General features: G+C 42.1%; 1 protein-coding gene across 1 annotated transcript in view; it reads left to right on the top strand.

Annotated features, from left to right (window-relative positions):
* Positions 1-19,786, top strand: part of Ppp2r5a (protein phosphatase 2 regulatory subunit B'alpha) — a 45,825-nt gene that overhangs the window by 8,726 nt on the left and 17,313 nt on the right. Inside the window, exons 2-3 of the mRNA XM_041635323.1 lie at positions 15,001-15,197; positions 18,523-18,624. Of these exons, the coding sequence (XP_041491257.1) occupies positions 15,001-15,197; positions 18,523-18,624 (299 nt within the window). The remainder of the gene's footprint in view (positions 1-15,000; positions 15,198-18,522; positions 18,625-19,786) is intronic.

Raw genomic sequence — 19,786 nt, 5'->3', positions numbered from 1 at the left:
GCTGGGAAAGGAACCCAGTAGGGATGGAAGGTCAGTTCTACTTTGTAAACTGTAAATTTGGGATGCTTTTAGAAATGCAGTTCTGAATATCAAAAAGCCCTTTGGATTTCTTGTTGCACATATTTTTGTGTGTGTGCATGATCATGCATGTGTGACGGTCAGAGGACAACTTGGGGGAGTTGGTTCTTTCCACCACGTGTGTCCTCAGGATGGAATGCAGGTCAGCAGGCTTGGAGGCCAGAGCCTTTGCCACTGGCTCATCTCACCTACCCTGTGTGTGACTCGAACAGTAACAGTGCCCGTTTGGATAGTTCTGTGACCAACGCAGCTACCTTCAGGAGCCTGCTAAGACTCCCGGATTTTGCTTATGAAGGACTTGTCCATAACTGGATTTGTAAGCCATTGGTCTTCTGCGTACACATGGTGCAGGATGAAATCTGTTAACATGTGTCTTCCTACACAGCATTTAGAGCCTGCCATATTGTTTATTGAGGGAAATAGTGAAGCAAAGGCTTTTATTAAGTCATCTAAAGAAAAACATTTTCTATCATGTTATAGTTAACATTTTTAATATATATTTTATATTGTATATTTATATAAATTATATATTTTGTAATGTTTAGTAACTGTGTTAGTTATTTTTCTGTTGCTATAAAGAGATACCATGAACATAGCAAACTTATAAAAGAAAGAGCTAATGGGGAATTTACAGTTTCAGAGAATTAAGAGTTCATTGCCTGTTGCACAATTTCTAGTTAGTCTTAATGATAAAACCTGGAGTCAGATACTAGGGAGTTAAAGCTGAAAGATCAGAGCAGCCAGCCACTAGTTCTTCTTCTGTGAAATCCTCAGACCGATTGGGGTCTCCTGTCACCTCAAGTCCTCAGACTGAATGCTGAGCTCCTCCCTCCTTCCGCCTTACATTCCTCTCTCCACCCAGCCTTATCACTTCCTGTCTCCACCTCTCTAGTGCTGGGATTAAAGGTGTGAGCCATCACTGTCTGGCCTCTATGGCTAACTAGTGACTTGCTTCACACTCTGATCCTCAGGCTAGCACAAACATGACTTCTGCCTTGCTTACAGGCATGTTGCTGGATCAGTAACTGAGAACTTATATCTTAACTGCAAGTAGGAGGCATAGCAGGGAGGGAGAGGGAAGTAGAGGAAAGAGAGAGAACACTCTCTGGGATTGGAATAGGCTTTTGAACCTCAAAGGCCACCTCCAGTGGCACATGTCCCAAACCTCAGACAGTTCCACCATCTGGGGACCTGGTATTTCAACCTGTGAGCCTACGGGTGCCATCATTCAGACCACCACATTAACGGGGTACTATGTAGCTACACCAACATTTTTACCATTTTGTAGATAAGGTTGTGTTCTATCTTGGTCATTTATAGTTTGATCTTCTCAGGTGGTTAATTCCTTCTCTGTAATGTTAAACTGAGGATGTATGTTGACTGCATCAAAGTAGAATTGTTCCCTTCAGTGCAAAGGAAAGACTGTGGTTGGGAATTTTCTGAGAAAGCTGCTGATTTCCTAGGTGCTGGACAGTGGTCCATTACTATCTAACACTGTCTTCACTGCCCTTAAATAGCCTAAAGCTTGTTCTAAAAGTAGTTGGGAACATTTGCTTTATGAATGAATCCTGATGATGGGATAACTGTTGGTGCAGCACATTTGTGGCAGGTAGATTGTAATTGGAGCCTCCAGCCACTCCAGTTACAGCAGTCTGTTCCAGAACTGGATGCTACACCTACTCTCCCTCTCTTTGGAAATGCTGTCTTTAAGAGTTTGAAATTTCCTTGCATTGTGGCCACATTAGCATAGCACTGTCTTTCCTGGTGGTTTCCCCCAATTTGAAAACTGGAAATAGTTAGGACTAGAAAACTGAGATTTGCATAGAGACCTAATTAGGAAAATTCATCAAACATTTCACTAATTTTAGTCTCCCAAAGTTTCCAGAGGAGATAAAATCGGACAGTTATGTATCATCTCTTTGAGTAGTATTCCAGATGCGTTTGTGCCTGCGGTTAGGGAATAAGCCTTAGCTCGAATGTAAAGTTCAGCCAGAGTAGCAGGTGTAACCGGGAAGTGCTGCTCAGTTGGTTGTCTGAGTCCTGTTCCCCTCCTGGGAAGTTCTGGTCTTGCAGTAGGAGAGGGAAAATAGCTCCACTTTCCTTAGCTGACCCAGCCACAGGACAGCCACCATGGATGGGGTCGACACACCCTGTAGCTGATGTCTGGTGTGGTGTGATCACCTGGATGACCCTGCACACACTTGAAATGTGTTTTTAGTTCTAGAACAGTAGTGACTAATTTAGGATATAATACTTGGTGTGAGTCATAATTGAGTCTCGGTTTTCATTGTTTTCTGAAATAAACTCATTTAAAGAGTACACAGTGAGAAATATCATTCTTACCTACCTTGTTTCTTTGTGTCTTTATTTATTTTTTAGAGCTTGTAGATTGTTAAAAAACATTCCCCGTTCAGAATAAACCTTAAATTTAATGTCAGTGGGACCAGAGTAACTGTAGGTTGTTCACCCCATGCTTTAACTTCTTAGAATATTATAAACTGCATGATTTTTCTGAAAGGAAAAATAACCATTTGGATTGATTCTGAATAAAGTATTTATTTCTAGAAATTCTGAGTTGGGTCATTTTGAAACCTTAGTTATAAATTCCATATACTAGGGCTGTTGAGATGGCTCAGCAGGGAAAAGTTGCTGGATGCCAAGCCTAGTGACCTGCGTTTGGAGCGTCCTCTGATTCCCACTCCTGCCCCACACGCTGAGATCTCATACTCAGTCTAAAAGAAATAAATGTTAAAAATAGATAAATTACACAGACTAAAAGGGCTTCTTTTTTAAATTTTTATTTATTATATGTTTGTATGCATGTGTGTGCACTGACACAGACATGCCTTGGAACACAGAAGGAGGTCAAAGGGCAACTTGAGGGTTGGCCCTTCTTCTGTGTTGATTCTGGGGATCGGCCTCAAGTTGTCAGGCTTAGCAGGTGTCTTTACTGCTGAACTATCTCTCTGGCTCAGAAATAGTTTTTTTTTAATCTTTTTTTTTTTTTGTAGTGCCGACTATTAAATGAGAGACAGCAACTATTCTGAGTACTAAGTCTTGTTTTAGGAGTTTATACCTAGATCTATTGGAAAGTCCAGCTAAAGTCATTTCCCTAGAAAATCAATGAAATATCCTGAGACTTCCACTCTTGACCGTCACCCAGAGCCAGTCTGCGATGGTGAAAGGAAGTGGAGTGGGTGCGGAACTGCGGTGCTGGTGTGGGCAGAGCACCTTCTGCACACAGGAGCAGGGGCCCCTTAAGAGCTGTGTGGACTTGAGCATGAGATAGAGTTCCTCACAGCCTCCCACTCCGGTCCTAAAGGTCTAGCTAAAGTCCCACATACTGTTGTTTTGTGAATAGCAGGTTTGTAGTCAAATGAGATTAAGGAGATGGCACAAGTTTTCCATTTATTCTCAGCACCGTCACGTCCACGGCCAAAGGACTCTGGGTCACACATCTAGTAGCTCATCTTTCTTCCTTGTTCTGGCTGTCTTAGCAGACGTGATATTTGAAATTCAAAAGATAATATGCAATTAACTTCCCCCCTTCTTCCTCCTCTCTCTTCCCTTTCTTGATGGGGTTATATAGCCTAGGCTAGCCTGGAGCTCTCCATTCTCCTGCCTATGCCTTCAAAATACTGAGATTATGGGCATGCGCCACCTTACCCAGTTTACAGTTATTTTTTTGAATAAAAACTGATCAGTATACTTCTATAACAGTAGTTGTGGATACAATTATCTTTGAATGGTAATTAAAGCTGTTAAGTTTTAGACAGTAGTCCAGTGATTTTGATTAACATACACTTACATATACCAGACCGACAGTGTGCACGTTACAGTTTCCTAAAGTGTGATGTCATAAATTTTTCTCACCGTTTTCAGTTGTAATGAAATCACAGACTCTTAACTAAGTCATAGTGCAGAGTCATTTGTTAAAATACAAGTATTTTCCTTGCTCCTTTGCCTTAGCCCGATTTCTAGTTCAAGATAAAAGCTAGCTCAGGCTCTTTGTTTTAATGTTCTCGGGTATTGCTAAAAAAGCGACACGTTCTATATCCTGTGACAGTCTCTTAAATTAGAATTCTGGACCACACCCTCGGCATACCACTGAATGGCGGTGCTGGGTTGCTAGGATACTGCGTTTGTTCTATAATTTGTAGCATGAATCCTATATGAGATGTTAGTTTAGATTTCAAATAAACGAGCAGCAGTACCTGGGGATATGGTTTGCAAAATTATCTCATTACAAATGATGCTTACCTTTTCAAATATTTAAATACAGCACTAACAAATGAAAACCCTGAAATAACTTGATTGTACCTGGGTTTCTCACACTGTAAAGAAGATGGTGAAGAAGCCAGCTTTAAGATGGGCTACCCAAATATCAGTTCCCCTTCTGCTGGCAACAGCCATCAGGTGGGCCAGGATGGACGTGTACAAATACATCCAGGAGCTGTGAAGAAGAAGCAGTCTCTTCTGTGCTACACAAGGCTCCAAACCCCACCCAGCCAGATAAAGCTTGTGGGCTGGGATACAGAACCAAGCAAGGTTATGTCATGTGCAAAGTTTGCCCAGCTCCTTTAGTCTGTTGAGAGCTGAGTACCACTGTGGGCCTTTGAGAGCTCTGAATTACTACCAGGCTGGTGAAGATCCCACATACAGATTCTTTGAGGCTGTCCTCAGTGCCCATCCCATAAAGCTCTCAGAAGGAACTCTGACACCCAGTGGATCACCACACCCATCCGCATGCACAGAGAGCTGCATGGGCTGACATCTGTAGGCCGCAAGAGCCGAGAAAAGGGCCACAAGTTCCACCACACTGCTCTTGCTGTGCAGCCTGGAGAAGGTGCAGTACTCTCCAGCTCCACCGTTACCCATAGCTAATACATGCAATGTCTGCAAAATTCATACCCAATAATTTGATGGTTAAAAAACCCACAAAACTTGTGTTCTTCAACTTGGTGTTAGATATCGACTAGATTTTCTGCTGAGATGCTCTTGAGACAGTACCAACAATACCATATTATAGGGCCAATTCTAAATCATGTCACTGTAGTAATTTTTTTTTTTTTTGAGACAGAGTCTCACCATTTGTTCTGGCTGTCCTGGAACTCACTGTGTAGACCAGGCTGGCCTTGAACTCAGAGATTTACCTGCTTCTGCCTCTTTTGTGCTGGGATTAAAGGCATGTGCCAACACACCCAACTTCACTAAGTTTTAACGGTTTGGCAAACTGTTCTACAAACCAATCCTATGTAGCCCATGCATTTTTACTATATCTTTATTTTATTTCTTGGCTTTGGAGTTCTTATTTATGAGTCCCTACAGATTTTTTTTTTACTGAATCCAATTTAATATTATAAAGATAAAAGAAATCTAAGCATGTGTTCTCTATAGTTGGTGGACTGAAATTTATTTGACTTGGTCAGAGACATCACTACAGTCAATCATTAAACTGTTACTGTCTCCCAGTAATGTCAGATATTTGACAGGAAAGTGTTTGAGGGACTGGACTACATTTTAGGATCGGCCTTATTAGGAAAAATTTACAGGGCTGAAGATGGAGCTTAGCTGGTAGAGTGCTTGCCTAGCGTGCACAGCCTAGGTTCACATAACCAGGGCCGCATAAACAGACCAGTGCAATGTGCTTGCGATCCCAGTTCCTGGAGGTTAAAGGTTGGAGAACCAGGAGTTCAAGGTCATCCTCAGCTACACAGCTAATTTGAGGTCAGCTTTGGAGACGTGAGACTCACAAGATCCACACCCTAGAAGCTACCCGTCTCCACAGTTGAGTAGGTTTTAATGTATTCACAGATGTGTGCCACCTTTAGAGTCAGCTTTAGAATATTTCCATCACTCAGTTTTTTGTCTGATAATGTCTTTTTTCCTTTCTTTTTAAAAATAGCTTTGTAAGGCATAGGATTTTTGATCCAGCGTTTATCTTTGAGCCTTTGAGTGTGAGTCTGTATTCTGGTCTCTGTTTTCTTGGTTGATAATTCACCTGTCAATTTTAGCTCCTGTAAATTAACTGTTTTATCTTGTTTTCAAGATTTCGTCCTTGTTTAATTGTAAGTACTTTCACTGCACTGAGTCTACAGTTGATGGGTCTCCTTGATTTTATCCTTCATTTGGTTTTTCAGTGTTTTTATTGTTTGTTTGTTGTGTGTGCACTGGCTGGTTATGAATGCCTATGTACCACAGAGTGCGTGTGGAGGTCAGAGGACAACTTTCAGAAGTCCCTTCTTTCCTTCCACCATCTGGATTCTAGCTTGGCAACAAGGACCTTAATGGATGAGCTGTCTTGCTGGCCTGAACTGATGCTTGGAGTTGGCTGAGCTCTGTGGATATGCTAGGTTAGAACTAGTCGTTACATTTGCACAGCTTTGGTCACTGTTTCCTATGCTAGGTTAGAACTAGTTGTTACATTTGCACAGCTTTGGTCACTGTTTCCTATGCTAGGTTAGAGCTAGTCGTTACATTTGCACAGCTTTGGTCACTGTTTCCTATGCTAGGTTAGAACTAGTTGTTACATTTGCACAGCTTTGGTCACTATTTTCTCAAATGTTTTTTTCTGCTCCTTTTCCTCTCCTTCCAGTACCTCCATTCTGAACACTTTAATATCGTGATAGTGTTTAATTTTAAATGTGAATGTTTTGCCTGCATGCATGTGTGCTTGGTTAGAAGAGATCCTGGCTTCCCTAGGTCAGGAGTCATGGATGGTTGTAAATTGTGTGGGTGCTGGGACTCAAACCCAGGTCCTCTGCAAGAGTAGCCATAGCCAGTCTCTAAACCTGAGCCATCTCTCTAGCCCTGTTTCGGTTCTTCAAGATTGGATATATCTCTAGATACGGCTTTCAGTTTCTGGTGAGTCTCTCTAGTGAAGTTTTTGTTTTGTTAGACTTCTCAAGTCTGTAATTTCCATTCTCTTTTTATTGGTGTTTTTCCTCTTTATTGGTATTCTCTCTTGGACATGACATTGCCATGACACTTCTTAGTCATGGTTTCCTTTGAATAGTGGCTACTGAGAAACCATATTTCCTTAAATGCCTTGTGCATTCTCACAGGCAGTCAAGTATGCTGTCCCCTTGTTTTTATTCTTTCCTTCTTGTTAACCTGTAGCCTGTACTTTTCCAGGCAGAGCGGGAGAAGTGGAAGTAAGAAGGGAGTGAATGGCATTTAAAGTATGTATTGGGTACTGGCCTCAGTACCGGGGTTGTTATCATTGCTTGTTCATTTAGTGGCTGGGCGAGGTCTCCTTATTTTCAGCCTGATACTATTCTTCAGAGGGACATTGCTTTGGTTGTGCTCACATCGTCCTGGGAGGCAGTAGTTTTGGTAGGCTTTTTTTTCTCCTGACAGTACCCCACCTCTTACGGTCCGTCTTTTTCACCTGACTGCTCAGCTGTTTTTTTTTTTTTTTTTTTAGCAAATTCAGTTCAGGCTGTAAGGGATTTATGTCAGTGATCTTGTTCTTGTTTGGTTCCTCCAAGCTACCCCTCTTTTACAGATCTCTCCTGAAAATGAACTTTGCCTTGGTGAATCTGGAGATCTCTACTGTTCCCTCTATTCTAGCCCTGCTCTCTCTGAGAGCACGTGTAAACTGAAGGATGCCATGGGAAGGAAGAGCTAGTTTTATTAGGGTGACTTGTAGGCAGTAGCCTAAGGTCCTTTTAGCTTGCCTAAATGACTGGGGTGGGTGACTGGGACACACTCTTAGTGGTGCTGCCCAAGGAACCCTCACCTCTCCGCTGCTCTTGGTTAGAGCTGAGCCTCTACAGCAGCTAGATGTGCCAGTGTCTAGTCCGTACCTGAAGAAGACTGCCAGGAGCTTGAGGAGGAGGGAGCCTCCGGTCTCTGAGGAGAGTTCCTGCCGTGCTAAGTGAAGGGAGCCATCTTAATTCAGGTTCTATTCACTGAGTTTTCATTAATTATTTGTGGCGTGGGACTCACATCCAAGGCCTTGCTCAGATTAGATGAGCGCTTTCCCATGAGCTCGTTCCCTGAGTTTTCATAGATGTTCTTAGGAGTTTCCTCACTTGCTGCTTGTCCTTGGGTCTATTCATAGAGTCTTCAAATGGTGTTTTATTATCTTTAAACTTTATTTGTTTTGAAAAAGGATCTTGCTCTATAGCCCCAACTATCCTGAATCTCTATATGTAGACAAGGCTGGCCTTGAACTTTGGTGATCTTTCTGCCTCTGCCTCTCAAGTGCTAAATTGTAGGCATGTACTATCATACTTGCCTAAATGGTTGTTTTAAACTAAGATTTGGGGGAAGCAGGTAAGGTCTGAGGAATTCTTACCCTTGTCTTGCTGGAAGTTGACCTCTGACTTGACTCCAGTTTAAGCTTGTTTTATAGTAATGGTTAGTACCTTTTCTCTAGGGTGGCATAGCTTTCAGATACAAAATTATGTGCTTATATTTGAAATCTTAAAGGATATGGGAAAATCCCTTGAAGTAAACAGTTCTCTAAAACTGACACAAGAAGAAGCAGAAATCTCAGTAGGTCTGTGTCTGTCTGTTTGAGTCTGAATTAGGAAAACATTACTAGAAAGTAAATTACAGAGCACTGTCTCTTATGGACACAAACTGAAGAATATTTAATAAAATATTGGCAAATTGAATTCTAAAATATATAGGTAGAATAATATGTATTGACCATGTAAGATTCATACAAGGGATCTGAGGCTGTTTTTTATTATTATTATTATTTAAAAAGTGGCCAGCAGTCATTTCTTGGCCTTTTGCCTCGTCTACTGTAAAGCACAACTACTGTTAGTTTTTGACAAAGATGTAAACAATAGAGATTGAAGAAAAGATCGCTTCCTTACCAGTGCCAGAAAAACTGGACTTCACTTCTAGGAGAATGGGACCACCATGCACGCTGATCAACTCAGGATGGATCTTAAGGTAGTTAGGACTTCAAAACGGCCGGGAGTACAGCCCTTTACTATACACCACAGGCAAGGACTTCCTGGAAAGGGTTCCAGCGGCCCAGGAAATAGTCCCGAGAACCGGCAAGATTGTGATGATGTGAAGTTAAGGTTCTTTACAGCAAAGGAAATGATCCCAGGGTGAGGAGATAGTTTACTGGACAGGGAGAAGCGAATCTTGGCCATCTGCTGTCAGACTAGAGAGTTGTCCAAATAGATAAAGCGAGCTGCAAAAATTAACCGCAGAAATCATCCAGTGAGTAAATGGACTAAGCCGAATACATAGTTCTCAACAGAAGAAGTAAAAAGGCCAGTAGTACTTTAAAAGTGCTCAGTGTCCTTAGCCATCAGGAAAATGCGAATTAAAAATGTCTTGAGAGCCCATCTCACTCCTGCCAGATGGCTGTCAGGACAACAAACAACAGCAAGTACTCGCAAGGCTGCGGGGAAAAGGCCCGTATTCGCCGCTGGTGGGAAAGTAGACTTGTGCTGCCACTGTGGAAACTAGTGTGGACGTTTCTCAGATAACTGTGACCCAGCTATTCTTCTCTTGGTGTGCCCAAAGGACTGTTAAATCAGTATATTGTAGACGTAACTTGCACACCCATGTCTACTGCTGCACACTGTTCACAATAGCCGAAACAGTGTCTGTCAATCAAAGAATGTAGCACAGACACAGTGGAATTTTGTTTACCTTGAACTGGGGCTCTCTAGAGGAACAGAGCTGACGGAATGAATCTCTGTTGGAAGGGAATTTATTGGAGTGGCCTACAGGCTGTGGTTCAGTTAATCCAACACCCATCTCCTGAAGGACAGGCCAAGAATGGTAGTTGTTCAGCCCACAGGGCTGATTTCCCGCCTGTGCTGGAGTCCTGAAGAAGTAAGTTCTAAACTAGCAAAGGAATGCCTCAGCAGAATAGATGCACCTCCCCGCGCGAGAGGGGGCAAGCAGGCCGAAAGCTTCCAGCTGATGTGGGAGGTCCTTCTGTATATGTGTAGCTTTTATTGGTTAATGAATAAAGCTCCTTTGGCCTATGGCAGGACAGAATATAGCCAGGCTGGAAGAGATAAATAGAGTAGGCGGAATGAAAGAGACACCATATAGCTGCCGAAGGAGGCAGATGTCACGTAGCCACCCAAGAAGCAAGAGCTAACAAACCACGAGCCTCGTGGTAAAGTATAAAATAATAGAAATGTGTTAATTCAAGTTGTAAGAGATAGCTAGAAATATACCTGAGTCATTGGCTAAACAGTATTGTAATTAACAAAGTGCAGTCTCTGTCTACACTGGCTACTGATATTGTAGCATTTTACATGTTGTAGAATGATGTATGAAGCACATCTTGCTTTATAATTGAGGATCCATATACAGTGCAATAAAACAGTGTAATCACATGCGGTACCTCTGATTGGTTTGTTTGCTTAACTCTCGTCATAACCCATTAACATGATGCTGCGACCCAGTTACAATCCATACTCTAAGAAACAACACTGTAGGACGTATTTCTGGTATGAACCAGGTCACCTTCAAATTGAGTATTTGTGGTAAAAACCTCGAAGAGTCCAGAAAAGACCTAACAGGGCTTTGGGGAGTTTTTGAAGGTGAGCTAATAAGTCTCCAAGAGGAAATGCTTCATTTCCTCAGAGCTGTGTCTGTCCCCCTGCTCATCATGATTCTTTTTATTTTTCAGCAGTTGTAAAGTCTTTAGTGAAATCAAGTTCCAGTCATAACAAAATGGAAAAGTTACGGGCATTTAAAAGCTCATATTCCGACCGGGCATGATGATGCTCACCTTTAATCCCAGCACTTGAGAAGCAAAGGGAGGTGGATCTCTTGAGGCCTAGGCCAGTCTGGTCTGTAGAACGAGTTCCAGGGCAGCCAAGGCTACACAAAGAAACCCTGGTGTTGTTGGGGGTTTTTTTTTGGGGGGGGGGCGGGGAGCTTAGCTCAGAGGATGTTACTAAAGATGAGTGCACTTTGATAGCATGTCCCCTGGGCAGCAGACATCGACACTGTTGAATGTGCCGTACATACAGTAGTTCTGAACTGCTCCTTGGTAAGATATTGGGGGGGGGGGGCAGTGAGGGTCAAAATACTACTGCGGGGTTATGTAGAATTGCTTTTATTTTTATCGTGTAAGTGGAGTTCTCTAGTGTATTAGTAAACGTTCTTCATCTCTGTGACAGAGCACCTGACAGAAACCATCTAAGGGAGGAAGTGTGAACTGCGGCTGGTGGTTTCAGAGTTGCAGTCTGTCACTGGGAGGCACAGCGGAGGGGGCATTGGCTGCAGGTGTCATTTGCATCAGGGCAGGCAGGAAGCGAAGAATACAGGCCAGAGCCCACCCCAGTCCCCTACCTCTGCCGTCTAGGTCCTAATTCCAAGGGCTCCCGAGCCCCAGAAACGACACCAGCAGCTGTGGACCACAAGAGCCCAAGGGGACAGCTCAGACTCAAACCTGTTATCTTAAGTACTTCTCCATATACACTCATGGTTCGCTTATATGTTTTCAGAGAGATTCAAATCCAACAGTGTGTTCGTTCTCCCATTGCTCTGGCAAAAATACTTGATACAATAAGGGAGGGAGGTTCTTGTTTTTGTTTCTTAGGGGTGTGCCTTGGGCAGAGCATTGTTGTGGCAGAAGTGGCATGACCCTAGTGACCCACTTCCTCCAGGCTGGCCCACCTGGCAACCAAGGGTTCACCTCATGGGCTTGTGGGGAACATTGCATTTTCAAAACAAAACAGTATTTGAAACAGATAAATAGCATCAGTTCTAGAAAATTTTATTAAATTATCCCCAACAAAAATCTGAGAGGCTTAGGATAATTAAAATCAGAATGACTAAGCAAATGCAAACAGTATATGGTTAGGATACGGTTGGTACAAATACTTGGGGTTTCATGAAGCCACTCAGCATTGTGAGAGGGTATTCAACCATTCAGGGGATCAGAGCTGAAACTAGTTTCTTCTGAATGCAAACCATTTTCCTGCCACTTTCTTGCTACATTGTAGCTTCAGGGCATGAGTTTTGTTGGTGTTGTTTCTGAGGCCGGTCTCACTGTGTGTGTGCCCTAGCTGGCCTGGGATTCACTGTGTAGACCAGGCTGGCCTGGAATTCACTGACTCTGAGACGTTCTCAGAATTGCCTTCACCTGCAGGATTAAAGAGGAGTGACCCACTACTTTTAGCTGAGGTTTTGAATGGGAGACATGGCGTTTCACAGTGGAGGTGGGAGGACAGAGTGACCTGGTCTTGCTTGCAGACGGTGATTATATGTGGATAAAGCATGAATTTGTGTTCACTTCTGCATCAAGGAGAAAAAAGCTGAGAGAATATTTTAAGACTGTGAGAACTGAGTCAGCCTCTGAAGGTGGCACCTATCATCCTCAGATCATCATTATAACGGGATCTAATTATTTTAAAGATGCAGTACCCGGGCAGGAACATAGCTCAGTGGTAGAACACTTGCTTAGCGTGTGTGATGCCTGTGTTCAGTCCCCAGAACCACACACACGAGACTAAGATGTAATACAGATGTATTTGTCTACTTAGTAAAGATAAGTACGTCTTTGAAGTATATGGGTGTTTTTGAAGATAAAGGAGTAACTGAAAGAACTATGGGGATTTTCTGTGAGTTGAGAAAGGGTTCATAGAATGACTTTTATCTTCTTGAGTGGGTATACACAATATGTATTCCGAAAAGTTTACCATTGTTAGTTTTCAGAAACCAAAGGTGTCTTGTCCTCTAGCTTTTTAAACAAATGAACTTGGTACCAGTGTTAGGAAATGTCATTTAGTAATTAAATTAAGGACTAATTAAATTAATTAGTAAATTAATTTAAGGACCAAAAACTCCAAAAGATTTAAGGAAAAGGTCATTCAGATGTTGCTGACTTAGTGGAGATGGAACAGGCTCTGCTGCTGGTGTTTGGAAGGAGCAAGGGTAGTAGGCCTGACTGCTGGCTGTATGTGTCAGATCTGCTTCATATTCACCACAGTATATAAAGTCTCATTCCAGAGCACAGATAGCTTATGTATAAAGGGCTGCATTAAAAACAGGATATCTTAAAACTTCCTCGCTCAGGGCAGTTCCAGAAAAGGTGATTGAATAAACTGGGCAGTGGTTGTGGATGCCTTTAATGCCAGCACTTGGGAGGCGGAAACAGGTGGATATCTTTGAGTTTGAGACCAGCCTGGTCTACAGAGCAAGTTCCCGGACAGGCTCCAAAGCTACAGAGAAACCCTGTCTCAAAAAACAAACAAACGTGATTGAATAAAAAAAAACTTGACTACCAAAACAGTGGTAAAACCATTATTTACTGTCCATCAGCTTTCCATGAATTCTGAATGCCAGTCTGATGGTGGAAACCTCAGCTGACTCTGGGACAGAACAGTAGGTGCATTGTTTGTGGATGGAGAACTGAAGCTTTCAGTGCCATAGACACAAATGGCTGTGATAGCAAATTCAACATTTATTTTGTAATTTTCATCATTTAGGCCAGAAGTTTTATAAAGTATGCCAGTCTTTTAACATTTACACTTTGCTACAGTAAGAATGTATAGGGGACTGGGGAAATGGTTCGAGATGGGCTCTGAAGTCATGAGGTCCTGAGTTGCATTTCCACTACCAACCCACAGAAGCCAGGCACCGGCAGTCGAAGCGCTGAGGAGGCAGAGACAGGAGGTCCTGAGGACTCGCTGGCCAGAGTGCTGGGCACATTGGCAAGTCCAGACTCAGCGAAAGATCCTGACTCAAAACACAAGGAAGAAATTGATTGGCATCTGATGTCAGTCTCTGGCCCTTCTGTGCACACTCAGACACACACAGACACACTCAGACACAGCCACACATGGGGACACAAAATGTAAATACCTATGGCAAAATTTTAATCTTTTTGAAGATCTTTTTCTTATCTTTATATAAAATAGGTACTTGCTTTGGATGGAGAAATAATTTTACATATTATGAACCTAAATATCAGGTTTTAGATATATGATTTTAAAAATTTAAGCTCAGTAGCTCAGGAGATGGAGGCAGAGGAGCTACTGGAAGGTCCCTGTTTACAGATCTGAAAGTCCAGAGTTTAAATATTCTAATTTCTTATGCTAAGAACAAAGAGATGTTCTTAGCATAAAATATATTTGTCATATATATAATACATTTAGAATCAATGTAATGTACCTTGTTTTTGTCACGAGCAAAAGGCAAATATTTATTAAGTGCCTTTTATGCACCAGGCTCTATCCTGAGCAGGGAGAGAGAACAGTGGGCATAGTGAGATAACACTTGATTCCTGCTTTGGGGGAACTTCATAGATCAGGATCATTAAAAATAGTAAGACATAATTGTCATATGATACAAAAAATACTGCAGCAGAGATACAGGCCTAAGATACTTCAGAAAAGATGGCTTCACCAGCCAGTTTAGTGCCACTTCTATTAGGAAGACCCCTGATTAAGGACTTAGGCTAGAATGGAACCAGTGGGTAGGGTCCCCAGATAGTGGTGTGGGGAAATGGGCATTCTGGGCCCCGGGAAGCAGCCTGTGTTCTTCAGGAACCACAAAGGTCTGCATGGCTGTGTTGAAAGGTGACTTGGTATAAGCAGATGACACAATACAGAGGTTCCATTTTCCAAATTATTGGCAATCTTATTGAGTATGATAGTATTGATTCCTTTTGGAAAGTTTTAACTTTTAGAGTAGTTTAGATAATAAATCAGAAACGAATACTTAGTCATGCATTATTAACAAGTTCTGACTGAAATCTAGATGGGGGATGATGAGCATCTAAGATAATCGAGGAGATCAAAGAAAGGTATGTTAGAATCAGTGATTGGTTGTGGGCACTGAGAACAGCCCTGTATAAATCCGTACATGATAGGATTATAGATGCATGGATCTACCTCGATCACAGAGTTATAGCTAACAGATACAAAAGCAGCGTAAAGGCTGGTTTGTTCAGAGCTTCTCTCTTTCTGTTTGTAGATGCCACTTCAAACGAGCAGCAGGAGCTCTTCTGCCAGAAGCTGCAGCAGTGCTGTGTGCTGTTTGATTTCATGGACTCTGTTTCAGACTTGAAGAGCAAAGAAATCAAAAGAGCAACACTGAATGAACTGGTTGAGTATGTTTCAACTAATCGTGGTGTAATTGTTGAATCAGCGTATTCTGATATAGTAAAAATGGTAAGCCTCTAGATTTCTATTCCTCAGATATGTAAGATCAAGGATCTGAGGTGTATGTATTGTAACTAACATACCCAAAAGGGTGTTCTTGGAAACATCCTATGGGGTGAGGTCTGGTAACACATGCCATTAATCCCAGTACTCGGGACACAGAGGCAGATGGGTCTCTGAGTTGGAGGCCAGCCACCTCTACAGAGTGAGTTCCAGGACAGCCGGGCTACATAGTGAGATTCTGTCTCCAAAAAAAAAAGGGGGGGGGGACGCCCATTGGAAATATTGTCCATTTCATTGACGTGGGCCCTGACTATAGGACTTGGAGAAAGTAGTAGTTCTCATGGCTCTTGGCTACCATATTGGATAGTTCAGACACTTGGGAGAAAGATGTAGGTTCAAACATACAGTTCTTGTGTGGGACTACTGGAGTCTGGTTCCCAGTACCCATATCTGCAGCTCACAACTGCTTGTATGTAGCTCCAGCTCCAGGAGGGTGTGTCTGGCCTCCGGCACGTGCCCTGAGGTGCACATATCTGCACACGAACACATACATGTAACTACAACTACAAGTTAAAAAAGTGAACTCCTTTATCCAGATAACCGATTATGTCTGAGCAAGCAGTCTCTGGGAATTGTAAAGGGGGCAGAGAGGGCATGTGAAGAACACAGGTTTAAAAGAAATCCTATACGGATGTTTTCTTATAGAGAATAATACTTGATTATAGCTCACAGTCTTTAAGGATAAAGAGACATCTTATCAGGCTTCTTTAATATGGGAGCCAGAAATCAAAGCACTAAAGTTTGACACTGATATGACTCCCTAAGTGGAAAATTCTACACCTGACTTTATGGATTGCAGTCCAAACAAGTGAAATAAAAATAGTGACTATAATTGCCTTTATATCGTATGTAAGGCACTCTTGAAACAAATGAACTTCATGTTTGGATGCCCAGAGCACCTCATTATAGGCATTTATAGGTAAGCCAAAATCCAGGACACTTCTTGCTCCAAGCATTTTAGGCAAGGAGTGCTCAGCACGGTGGATAAATTGTGGAATCTTTCGTGTGGAAAAGTGAATTGTTGCCATCTTTATTGCAGTAAGGGTCCTTTTGGGAGGTGCTGTTAGTAGTTTAACCTCCTCCTTCAGCAGCGGACATTGGTTCAGCCTTTGTAACTGGCGTGTTGTCCCGTGCTAATGAAATTCAAAACCTGTGCGAATGGTTAGAGTCACAAGAACATAGTTTAAACTACATCCAAACAGAAGAACAAACAACCTTATATGTGTTCTAGGAGAAGAATAGAATGGGTAGGAGGAGAGAGATTTGGTCGCAGTCGAAGACCCACCAAAGGAACTGAGGAATTTATGTTGTACTTTAAGAACAGAAATTAATGCTTTAGTGGTTTTTTTTTTGTTTTGAAAAGGTCAACCATAGACAGAATATTAACCAGAATAAAACTAGCTTCCTAAACTCGCACAGATAGTATTAAATGTTGGTGAACTTCCTGTGTTTGTTTGTTTGGTTGTTTTTTTGAGACAGGGTTTCTCTGTATAGCCCTCACTGTCCTGGAACTCTTTCTGTAGACCAGGCTGGCCTTGAACTCAGAGATCCTCCTGCCTCTGCCTCTTGAGTGCTGGGATTAAAGGTGTGCACCACCATACCTGGCTGAATGTCCTATTTTTATTTTATTATTAAAGTTTCAAGAGCAAAGATTATTTTCTTCTGTTAACTGATTTCCAGTGGTTTTTATTGAGAAATTTTGAAAAGTTGATAGATAATCTGAATATTTTTAATTTTCTATGTATTATACTGGGATTTACTCTCATTACTCAAATGAAGAGTTGTGTATGTTTCATTGTTTTTGTTGTCTAGTTTCTAGGTAGGAGTTGGGCCACTTGATCAACCTTTAACAGACTTATGAGTATTTGTTACGGGTTATTTTATTGGTGGCTGCGAGGTTAACATTTAATTTTACCAGTGACAATCATAAGATGCCCTGCTATTTGTGAAGTTGATGCCCATCAGACTATTGCTGGTTTTACCTTTAAATTTGGTTTTTAGAGCTAGGCATGGTCGTGCGTACCTTTAATCCTAGCACTCAGGAGAGGCAGAAGGATCTCTGAGTTTGACAGACCAAGTCCCAGGACAGTCAGGGCTACACAGAGAAACGTATCTCCAATAAATAAATAAACAACAAAAAAATGGTTTCGAGTTGCAACTTACAAAGTTCTAGATAGCTGCCTCCTGACTTCTAGGGTTATGGTAATGATGCCTGTCCTGAATGCCACTTTTTATGAATAGGTGGAAAGTTACTTGTACATTGCTTGTATTACCCTCTTGCCCCAGGTAGTTTGTTCCAAATAGTCATTCCCTCATTACTGTAGTCCTCCCCTCACTGGAGTCCTCCCCTCACTGGAGTCCTCCCTCACTGGAGTCCTCCCTCACTGTAGTTCTCCCTCACTATGGTCCTCACCTCTGTAGTCCTCCCTCACTGTAGTCCTCCTCACTATAATCACCCCCACGTTAGCCCAGTCTTAAACATTTACTAAACTATCTGGTGTGGTCTGTCCATCATTTTTAAAAGAAATGAGTCTGGGCGTGGTAATGCACACCTTTAATCCTAGGAATCTGGAGGCAGAGGCTGCCGGACCTCTGTGAGTTTAAGGCCAGCCTGGTCTACAGAGTGAGTTCCAAAAATGAAAAGAATTGTGGACTGGGACCACGGTGCAGTCTTGGCTGGAGAGGGAAGGATGGGTATGGTCCTAGGTCCTAGCTGGTACTGATGGTGCAGAGGAGGAAATTATGAATACCATATCACTCAGACTCTAAAATGGATCTCAGCACACGTCCTTGTTTCCGAGTAGTTTGTGTTTTTAAAGCCTCAAATCTCAAAAGTATTAAAATACCGAGAGTGGAAACATCCTTGAAATTACATAACCGTAGTAACAGGGAGGGGCTCTTGTTATAGGTGCAGAACATGCTGTGATAGAATTTGGGAGGAATGCAGAGCGGTCAGATTCAGATAGATGATGTGGTGATATTTGCCTTCCCTCTCCTCGTCCCCATCCTCTTTCATTTTAAGCAAACTTTGAAAGAGCAGCAGGTAGTGACGTGTGTGGAGGTAACATGTACTCACCAGTTGCTCGGGACCTAAGGAGGTTAGCTATCCCAGAGAACGAGAAACGCCTTCCTCTATATCTTGAAGAGATTTATAGGTAGGAACTGAATTTATAGCAGTACATTTTTTTCTGTAAAAAATGGTGTTGTTTTTCATTGATAAAACTCAGTTATACACAGCAAAGAACATAAGTCCAAACTTAATTTCTTTCAGATCAGTGCTAACATCTTCCGTACGCTTCCTCCAAGTGATAATCCAGATTTCGATCCAGAGGAGGACGAGCCCACACTTGAGGCCTCTTGGCCTCACATACAGGTATGGATTATAAGTTTGTATTCATAATGCTTACATTTCAGTTTTCTGCTGATTCTGGGCGTTTATTTAAAATATTTGACTTTTAAACTCTATGTGTTGTCGTGGGCAGGTAATTTTAGCTCTTGGGAGGCTGAGGCAGGAAGATCATGTGTTCGAGACCAGTGTGAGCTACATAATAAGAATCTGTCTCCAAGCAATTCTGTTTTCTGTCTGTAGTTATACTTCCCCAGTTGGTCGTTTCATATTCACAGACTCATGATGCATGGCTTTTCATGTCTGGGTTCTTTTACTTAGCATAGTATTCAAGGCTTATCCATGTTGTAGCAGACATGGCTAGAGAGGTGGCTTGAGAGTCTGCTCTTTCAGGCAACAGGAAGTGGACTCAGTGTCAAACTGGGGGAGGTTTGAGCAAAAGAGGCCTCAAAGCCTGCCCCATGTAATGACACACTTCCTCAACAAGGCTACACCCACTTCAACAAAGCCACACCTCCTAATAGCACCCACTCCTTATGAGTTTATGGGGGACGGTTACATTCAAGCCACCATAGGCTGTTACAACCAGAGCTATTAATACATTCATATATAAATTTTGTTTGAACATTTATTTCCCATATGTGTGTTTTTTTTTGTTTTTATTCATCTATAACTATTTTTTAATTTCCCACATAATTTTATTTCATTGTTTATTTTATTGTATGATTTTAGTTCTTGTAGAGTTGATGGCAGTGTACAGTATGTCCTGGAGAACATTACATGTGAACTTAGACCTGTCAAGGGGCTGTGTGCTGCTGGGCCTAGCTGGCTTATAGTCTGTTACCTCACTGATCTGTTCATTGAAAGAAAGGTATTGAGTCTCCTGGTGCTGAATTGTCTAGGCATTTCTGTGAGGTTTTATGTCGTGTGTTTTGGGACCTGGTTGATAGGTACATAAAAGTTTATGTTTATAACTGTATTTTCCCTGTGGATGGCCCTTATCGTTAGAAATGCCCTTTGTCGCTATTTTGAAGTTAGGTTGTTTGGTATTAGTGCAGCTGTTCCAGGTTCTAGCTACTGTTTATTTACATGGCTTCCATTCTCTGCCTTGCTTTAACCTCTTTGTTTCTGACTCTAAAGTGTGTCTCTTACAACAGCATGTGTTTGTAGGTGCTGGATCTATTGTTGT

The sequence above is a fragment of the Microtus oregoni genome, unplaced genomic scaffold (assembly GCF_018167655.1).
Source record: "Microtus oregoni isolate MIOR12 unplaced genomic scaffold, Mior012 000047F_ref0000412, whole genome shotgun sequence".
In the NCBI taxonomy this organism is placed as follows: domain Eukaryota; kingdom Metazoa; phylum Chordata; class Mammalia; order Rodentia; family Cricetidae; genus Microtus; species Microtus oregoni.
Note: the sequence above shows the minus strand (reverse complement) of the source record. Positions and strands in the feature narration are given on the sequence as shown.